We start from the raw sequence: 9,742 nt of genomic DNA on the forward strand, positions 1-9,742 counted from the left end.
CCAACAACTGCTTTCCAGAGCTTACCATTGCTGGAAACTTTAACACTGGACCAAAATCCCCTTACAAAACTGAAACCCTTGGACTTTTCGCACCTCAGCGTTACCAGAATCAGTTTAAGTCAGATGCCAGAACTAATCATTATTGATGCCAAAGCCTTCTACAGTCTAGATAACATTACTTTCATTCAAATAACAGACAATAAGAAACTCACTTACATTGATCCTCGAGCCTTTAAAGACGTCGACTCTCTTTTAGAATTACAACTTCACAATAATAACATACAAGGTTTGCAAAAGGAAATGCTTCGATTTCTACCAGAGGGTACACAGATGTCCTTATATGACAACCCTTTTCGATGTGACTGTAATATCAGATGGTTACATAATCTGATTTCGGACAAAGATGAAGCTAATCTAACAATTGTAGAACCTGAACACATGGTATGTCAAACTCCAGCTAATCTAGCACATAAACTACTTAAGGATCTAGATATCATGAAGATTCCAAAGGTGTGCATTCCCAACATACTCAACTTAACAAGGACGGAAACTGTCATGGGAAAAGTGGGAGAAAAGAAGATTCTCGAATGTAGAGCTCTCGGATATCCTATTCCCAACTTGTATTGGAAGTTGCCAGATGGAACATATGTCAATTCAACTCTAAATGAAGTACGGCGGAGATTCTTTTCACCAGGGACTCTGATATACTACCATTTACAACCCACAGATGGTGGAAAGTACACCTGCTTTGCCTTTAATTCAGTTGGCAAAACCAACTTTTCCATTGCCCTCAATGTGACAGGAATTGATATACATCTGTTTCCAATACGTGTTTCATCTACATTTGTTACTTTAGTTTGGAATGGAACAGAACGCCGAGCTTTTCCAACGTACAAGATCACAGTTACAGAAGTTGATGACAATGGTACAGAAATTGAAAAACTGGACACCAGAACAGCGAGTTCTCTCAGGAAGAGATTTACAATTAGCCGCCTACAGCCTGAAACGCACTATAAGTTCTGCCTGGGCTATGAGGATAACAGCGGCTACTGGCTTTTGATTTCCTGTTGCTTCACAAACACTCAAGATATTGAATTCATGTTACAAGGGATTTCTAGGACTTCAAATGTCGCAGTGGCTGCAGTAGTTGGTATAATACTGGTAATGACAGTAGTGGTATGTCTAGTGTCAGTATTATCGAGAAAATATCGCCACCGGATGTACGAAACACCCGACAAGAGCACGGATGGATCTATCATTCCTCTTGACAATTTGTATAGACCACTTCTGATGGGATCATGACAGTCCAGAGGGGGCGAAGGACTAAGCGCTCCCTCAATCCTTCGTCGTCCGCCTTGTTGCTCACCCAACCCGTCCTCTCCTGGGCCTCGAACACCACCCCTACGTCCACGTCATAGTAACGCCTCAGCATACAGTAGTCCAAGAACAACACCTATCTTGCATCGACGTCAGAGCAGCTATGAAGACTCTTCATATGTGTCCTCTTCAAGGTATAGAAGCACCATTTCTGTGTAAGATCTCATCTTGGGAAGGTTTTATTTTTAAATATTTGTGTTTGATTCAAAGTAACAATTTTTATTCTTTTTAATCAATTTTTTTTATAATGCTGAATCGAATAAATTCTGTAAAAAAAAAATCCACATGAAATACATCTATAAAAGTTTGGGATGCTTCACATCTAAACTGAACCATTTTGAATTTAATGTAATCAGCCTTTCTTCACCACTCAGAATAATTCTAGGCATATTTCTACACAGGTTGGAGAGCCCTAGATCTGGAACTGCTAAGCTGCTGGACCAAGCCATTGAGTCCCCAAGTGAAGTGTTGCCTTACACAGCCGACGTGGAGACCATGCCCATTATCCAGGAGACCCAGCTCTCATCTGGATAAATGTTAACGCCTATTACTTTTATTATACAGCTGGGTATCTACGTGTGTGGCTTCACTAGAGGCAATTTCAAAGACTATCCTACATATCTGTAAGAGGCTTACCAGCAAGTGGCCCTGGATTACCTTTTTTATATCGGTAATAACCTTATGGAAGACGATGTGCTACAGACAATTTTCAAAGACTGTCCTACATGTCTGTCAGTGGCTTACCAGCAAGTAGCCCTAAATTACCCTTTTTTATATCAGTCATAACCTTATGGAAGACTTGATGTGCTACAACCTTTTTTGCTCTTTACAAGAGCGATACCGAAAACACAATTTAGCTTTTAATGGTGAATGTAAAATATATTTTATCAACTGTGATTTCGTGATAAGCTGTAGTTCGAGAAGATTGTAAATTCAACACGGAGGCATAATGCTACAATATAAAATCTGGTTTGCTGATGATACCCTGCGTGCATTTTCTATTTGCCATTACGGTAGCTGGTTGCATAAATTTTGTGAGCAATTGTTTTTAAATTGATATATATATATATATATATATATATATATATATATATATATATATATATATATATATATATATATATATATATATATATATATATATATATCACGCTCATAAAAGAACAGAAAATTCAGGAATTTATGGAAATATGAGGAAGTTAATGATTTCAGAAAATTTATACGAATTTGGTATGGGATATGAAATTATTCCTTTATCATTGCTGGGAATAATTATTACCTGTTAACATTTATTAATGGGATGATTACTGTTTAAGTTAATATTTGTATTCTTTTTAAAGATACTGGTAATAATTTTTACTTTTTGCTTGATTATACTTGAATTACGGCAAGAGACTTGTGATCCATTTGTGACTACGAAAACACGATTCAAAATAATCAGGTCATATGACATAGAATTCGTAAGAATGTCAATGAGAAAATGTGTTGTGGAATGATCAAAACCGACAATCCCGTTTAAACAAATTAAAAGAAAAGATTCACAATTTCAGATTTTACTAAAATAAGGAGAGAAGTAAATGATAAGAGATCAAAGAAACAAAATTCAAGAGATGGTAGATAAAAAAAAAAGGACACAAGAGAGAAAGAGAGGGAGAGAGAGGAAGGAATTGTTAAAATAACATTTTTGCATAGTTGCTTCTCTGAAAATCTTTTATTTGGAATGAAACACAATTTTGAAATTATAAAAAAGTCAACACACTGAGACATTACCGTTCCACCTTTCGGTATTTTTATTTTCTTTCACAAAAACAGAAAACTGTTATTTCCTTTGAATAGGATATGATAGGAATTAACAACGGTCTAACTTATTCCAAAATCCACAATAAAATCTGTTTAAAAATTTCATTATTTTGTTAAGCAAACAATGTATTTCTGGGATGATTTTTATTTTGTTCAGGTGTTATGAAGACACACATGTTTTAGAATGCAAAGCCATCAAAATTTATTTGATCCTTTATCAACACAAACAGCTGTTTACCAAAGGGCTTTTACAAGTGGAATTTCCGTTAAAACATGTTATGACATAATCTTTATTTGTGAAACATCTTAAGCAAGCATTTGACTTTGATTTCTTCAATTATATCTAATATTCAATGAAAACTTATACAAGTCAAATAACCCAGCTGAAATAACTTGAAAGTCAACATATCCAAATAATGTTAAGATTTTCTAAAAAACGTTTATATCACCAAAGACGTTTTTGAACAGTTTCTAAACACAAACAGTCATATTATATGATACTGAGTTTCTCATGACTGAGTATGTGTTAAGTCGTCCAGCTTCATCATCTTAATGTAACTATACATGTACTGCTGTATCACAGGCAGAGTCAAATAATAATGATATGTACCTCATATTGCCAATATACGGTGTTTCTTTTTTATAAAATAAAACTTCAATGTAACACAGGTGCGTTTATTCTTAAACCGTAATCTCTCATCGAGTGAAATAATTGTTACAGTTTTAAAAACGACGGTAAGTACTTCGTTATCATTATTAACATAATTATTATTACTAGGTAAGCTACACTCCTAGTTGGAAAAGCCGGATCCTATATGCCCAAGGGCTCCAACAGCGAAAATAGCCAAGGGAAGAAAGGAAATAATTAAAGGATAGAATAGTGTGCCTTGGTCTATCCTCAAGCAAGAGAACTCGAACACAAGACAGTGGAAGACCATGGTACAGAGGCAATGGCACTACCTAAGACTAGAGAACAATTATTTGAATCACTAAAGCGTTTCTTCTACCCTTGGCTAGACGAAAGTAGACACTGAACAATTACAGTTAACCCATTGAGTTAAAAAGAAATTTTCTGTCATTTTAGTGTTATCAGGTGTATGAAGAAAGGAAAATGTGTAACGAATATAATACAAAATAAAGAACAAGTGTCTAGATGTGTGTATATATATATATATATATATATATATATATATATATACACACACGTGCATATATATATATATATATATATATATATCTTGTCATGCTCAATGGGGGAGAAGTCATACCCTGGTGTGAGGGGGTGCCCAGAGGTACAATCGGAAACGACACTTTCCCACGAATTGCCGAACCAACAGGTTGTAGTTAGGAAAGGGAGAAGGAATGGGAAGGGTTATTCCATTGTTATATGGTGTACCAACCGTGTGTCACACAATTGTACATAATTATTTTGTATATATTATGCTTGTATCTGCGCTCTTCCCTCGCACTAAAAAGAACCTGAATGATCATGTCTACGGTTTTGCTCTGTAACATTATCTGTCTCTCGAACAGGTTATGTCCTGTTGCCTTGAGGTTTTGTATATAAAGGAGTGTGTTCCTTAATAAACAACTCAGTTGATTGCATCCTGCCTTTGAGTTCACAACCCTCTCTCGGCCTGTCACATTGGTGACCCCGGAAGTCGACACGCTCCCACCGCCTTCCACCCCCACTCCCTCGCCCCTTCATCGTTGGTACTATGGTGGACTCTACAGCAGTTGGTGCTGCGGCCGCTCCATTCAAACTTTCATCGTTTGCCAGCGGAGAGGCGTTTGCTTGGTTTCAGCGCGCAGAAGTCCAGTTTCGTATCAGGGGCGTGACTCGCTCAACCACCAAAGCAGATTATGTTCTCGCGGCGATACCCGAGGACACCTTCCCAGAAATATCCGACTGGCTTTGTGAACAAGGAGACACCCCAATAGCGTATGACGCCCTCAAAACATACCTTCTGCAGCAGTACTCGCCGTCTCCAGCCGCCCGTATAGCAAAGCTTTTTCAGCTCTCGCAACAACCGTTGGGGGACCAAAGGGCTTCGCTTGCCCTCAGGGAAATGACCAGTATCGCTCGCCTTCAACCTGCCGCAGACGGCTCTCCTCGTGAGGTAAACCTACTTCGTGCCCTTTGGATACGCCGTTTACCCGAACCTGTACGCGCTGCCATACCCGATGTCGATAGTTTACCCATAAAGGACTTGATGACCAAAGCCGATGCCCTTATGGAGAGCCACTTCAAGACCTCCATCAACGCCTCCACCCCTGACGACGAGGATGCCTATTCAACGTCAACCGAAGCTGACATGAATGCCGTAAGACATACACGCTTACACAGTGACGTGCCGAAGCGGCGACAAAGCCGCCCACCACCCACCAATCGCTCGCGCCCCAACGAACGACTTCTACAGCCACTTGCTACCTCCCATCCGCCGCAGTTTTGCTACTACCACTTCAGATTCGGGGCAACCGCAAAGAAATGTGCCAAGGATTGTCAGTGGCCAAAAAACGTGTAAGTAGGCCATCCTTTGTGGCGGTGGCCTCCCGTGTTTCTAATCTTTTCTTTTTACAGGATGCAGGAACGGGCGTGCGATTTTTGGTAGACACGGGTGCTTGTCGTTCTCTTTTGCCAAGGAAACTCTTCAAGGCACGACGTAGTCTGTCTACATCTGCCGACGTCCGCTTGGTAGCTGCCAACGGATCTGCAATACCCACCTACGGTTACGAGAACCTCACATTATCATTCGGAAACAGTAAATTCAATTGGAAGTTTCTCGTTGCTGACGTCACAATGCCAATCCTCGGTGCGGATTTCCTCTCTCATTTCCACCTTCTGGTCGATGTCGCCCACAGACGATTGGTCAACGCAGACTCGTACTTGTCGACACCTCTTCAACCCGCCCCCTCTAACCTCGCGCTCCACATCAGCGCACCCACGGATGCCTACGCCCACCTCCTCACGTCGTACCCGAAAGTTTTCCGTCCAGAACTTCGCCAAACGCCCACGGTTCCTGCCAAGCACGGTATTTATCATCATCTCAAGACGACGGGACCCCCAGTCTTCGCAAAATTCAAACGTCTGGCACCGGAACGATTGGCAGCCGCCAAACAGACGTTCACCGAAATGGAGGAAATGGGCCTTTGCCAAAAGGCCTCCAGCCCATGGTCGTCACCCTTACACATCGTTCTGAAGAAAGACGGCTGCCTCCATCCGTGCGGGGATTACAGGCGCCTAAACATGCAAACAGAACCGGATCACTACCCCCTCCCAAACATTGCCGACGTGACCTCCTACCTGCACAAAGCGAAGGTTTTCTCTATGCTCGACCTCCTGAAGGGGTATTATCAGGTGCCTATGAACCCAGAAGACATCCCCAAGACTGCCATCACCACTCCGTTTGGTACATACACCTTCAATTACTCCTGTGTTGGCCTTCGTAATGCTGGGGCCACGTTTCAACGTCTCATGGATGGCATCTTAGGGGACCTCCCTTTCTGTGTATGTTATGTGGACGACATACTTGTGTTCTCCTCCTCAAAAGAGGAACACCTCCGTCACCTGCGCATCATGCTCGACCGCCTGCAACAAAACGGCCTTGTAGTCCGGTACGACAAGTGTACCTTTGGCGCCAACGAAGTGTCGTTCTTAGGGCACCGTATCACTCCTGAAGGAGTCCATCCCCTCCCTGAGAAGGTAGCAGCCGTTCAGAACTTCCCCGTGCCCTCGACCGTCAAAGCTCTGCAGGAATTCTTGGGCATGATCAACTATTATCACCGTTTTCTGCCAGCCATTGCCGCCACTCTTGCTCCCCTCTACGCCTCCCTCAAGGGCAAGCCAAAGGACCTGAAGTGGGGTCCCCTTCAAGAAGCAGCCTTCTGCAATGCAAAAAAGGCCCTATCAACTGCTGCGGGTCTCACTTTTCCTATCCCACACGCCCCTCTCCTTCTCTCCACCGATGCTAGCGACGTCACTATTGGTGCAGTACTCGAGCAGGTGGTCAAAGGGTCGCCCCGCCCATTGGCCTTCTTCAGCAGAAAACTGTCCAAGGCAGAATCGGGTTATTCTACCTTCGATCGAGAATTGCTGGCGGTGCACTTGGCTGTCCTTCACTTTCGCCATTTCTTAGAAGGTACGCCCTTCGTCATTCGCACAGACCAAATGCCTCTGGTGCACGTCTTCACTCGACAGTCTGACGCCTGGTCCGCCCGTCAACGCCGACATCTCTCCGCCGTGGCTGAATACAATTGCACCCTCCAATACGTCCCTGGGAAAATGAATCCCGTTGCCGATGGCCTGTCAAGAAACACGTTGGCTGCCATTCAACTGGGATTGGATTACAACGCCCTGGCTGAAGCCCAACGACAGGATCCAGAGTATCAAGCTTGTAGGACATCCTGCACGTCCCTCCGTTGGGAAGACTCTCCCCTCGAAGACTCCAACACCACCCTCCTCTGTGACGTCAGTACTGGTAGACCGCGACCTTGGATTCCTGCTCCCATGCGCCGACAGGTGTTTGATTTCATTCACGGCCTTTCACATCCCTCGTGCCGTTCTACTGCACAGCTGCTGAAGGCAAAGTTCATTTGGCACGGCATTTCTAAGGATGCTAAGGATTGGGTCCGCGCCTGTACTTCTTGCCAAACTTCCAAAGTACATCGACACACGGATTCAGGAGTAGGCACCTTTCCTTAACCTCAGCGTCGTTTCGCACACATTCACGTCGACGTTGTAGGCTCCCTACCCACATCACAAGGACATCGTTACCTGTTTACAGTCAACGACCGCTCCACTCGTTGGCCTGAAGCCATTCCCATGGAAACTGCAACGTCCGCCTCATGTACATCTGCCTTACTCTCTGGATGGATTTCAAGATTCGGTATCCCTGAGCATATTACTTCTGACAGGGGAACCACTTTCACCTCTCAATTGTGGACGTCATTAGCGAATCTCCTGGGCATCACCCTACATCAGACAACGGCCTACAACCCCGCTGCCAATGGAATGGTTGAACGTTTTCATCGCACCCTCAAAGCAGCTTTGATGTCCCGCTGCAAGGATTCCAACTGGTTTACTCAGCTTCCCTGGGTCCTCCTGGGACTAAGGACCACTCCTAAAGACGCCTCGACGTCTCGGCAGCTGAAATGGTGTATGGCGACCCGTTGGTCGTCCCTGCCGAATTTTTTCCTTCTACAACCTCCAACGACGATCTCCAGCGCATACGTCACGTCGTGGGAAAATTTATTCCATGCCGCCAGACTTACAAGCCCCCAGCAAAGCATCACATACCAACGGACTTGCACTCTGCAACGCACGTCTTCCTGCGCAACGACACCAGCAAGCCACCACTAACGCCCCTTTACACGGGCCCTTTCCTTGTGATCCGACGCAGTCCGAAAGCATTCCTCCTAAACATTCGGGGCAAAGAAGACCGGGTCTCCATTGATCGTCTAAAACCTGCTTATCTTCTGCCAGATGACCCGCCTACAGTTCGCCTCTCTAGATCAGGGCGCCCTATTTAACATGTACAGTATGTCATTTTTAGGGGGAGGGGAGCCATGTACCAACCGTGTGTCACACAATTGTACATAATTAATTTGTATATATTATGCTTGTATCTGCGCTCTTCCCTCGCACTAAAAAGAACCTGAATGATCATGTCTCTGGTTTTGCTCTGTAACATTGTCTGTCTCTCGAACAGGTTATGTCCTGTTGCCTTGAGGTTTTGTATATAAAGGAGAGTGTTCCTTAATAAACAACTCAGTTGATTGCATCCTGCCTTTGAGTTCACAACCCTCTCTCGGCCCGTCACAATGGTCACTCATTTGCACAGCCCTGAATGTCTTAATCCTTATCTCTCTTAAAGTGCGGCCTTTGGAGTATTCATGAAAAATATTTCTCAGAAAATAGAGACTGAACATTTATCTTAATACGTAGGTTACCTTGAAACATCAGGGATACAATTAAAATTTCCTTTGAAATATAATAAAATTGGTGGTCTGGTCTGGAATGGTACAGAACAGAATAGAGAGAGAGAGAGAGAGAGAGAGAGAGAGAGAGAGAGAGAGAGAGAGAGAGAGAGAGAGAGAGAGAGAGATGCATTCATTCATTCACACACACATATTATATATATATATATATATATATATATATATATATATATATATATATATATATATACATATATATATATAATATAATATAATATAATATAAACATATATATATATATATATATATATATATATATATATATATATATATATAAATATACATACAAATCATCTATCATCTTTTGAATAGAGATAGCAGCAATGTAGGACTAAAATGAATATGAGTAAAACTAAGCATGTTCAATGAAAATAAGATACAACAAATGAGGGTTTCAGAGGAATTTCTAGAGATTGTTAATAAATATACGTACTTAGGACAGACATTAAGTGTTTTCCCAGGACATGAGACCAATTTTAAAGGAGGGATAAGTATGGGATGGAGAGCTCTTGGTAAACAAAATGAGATTATGAAATGTAAAATGCCACTTTCTCTAAAATGAAAAGCA

The 9,742-nt window shown here is 42.5% G+C and overlaps 1 protein-coding gene across 2 annotated transcripts in view; it reads left to right on the top strand.

Annotated features, from left to right (window-relative positions):
- The window catches only part of LOC137622041 (leucine-rich repeat neuronal protein 1-like), a 26,098-nt gene extending 23,690 nt beyond the window's left edge, over positions 1 to 2,408 (top strand). Inside the window, exons 3-4 of one of the 2 annotated variants that reach the window (XM_068352521.1) lie at positions 1 to 1,532; positions 1,779 to 2,408. The exon at positions 1 to 1,532 is cut by the window's left edge and continues 1,015 nt beyond it. In XM_068352521.1, the coding sequence (XP_068208622.1) occupies positions 1 to 1,302 (1,302 nt within the window). In that variant the 3' untranslated portion in view covers positions 1,303 to 1,532; positions 1,779 to 2,408. The remainder of the gene's footprint in view (positions 1,533 to 1,778) is intronic. The other variant, XM_068352520.1, reaches the window with a different exon arrangement.
- Positions 2,409 to 9,742: the final 7,334 nt, after the last annotated feature.

This window comes from Palaemon carinicauda, chromosome 28 (genome assembly GCF_036898095.1).
Source record: "Palaemon carinicauda isolate YSFRI2023 chromosome 28, ASM3689809v2, whole genome shotgun sequence".
In the NCBI taxonomy this organism is placed as follows: domain Eukaryota; kingdom Metazoa; phylum Arthropoda; class Malacostraca; order Decapoda; family Palaemonidae; genus Palaemon; species Palaemon carinicauda.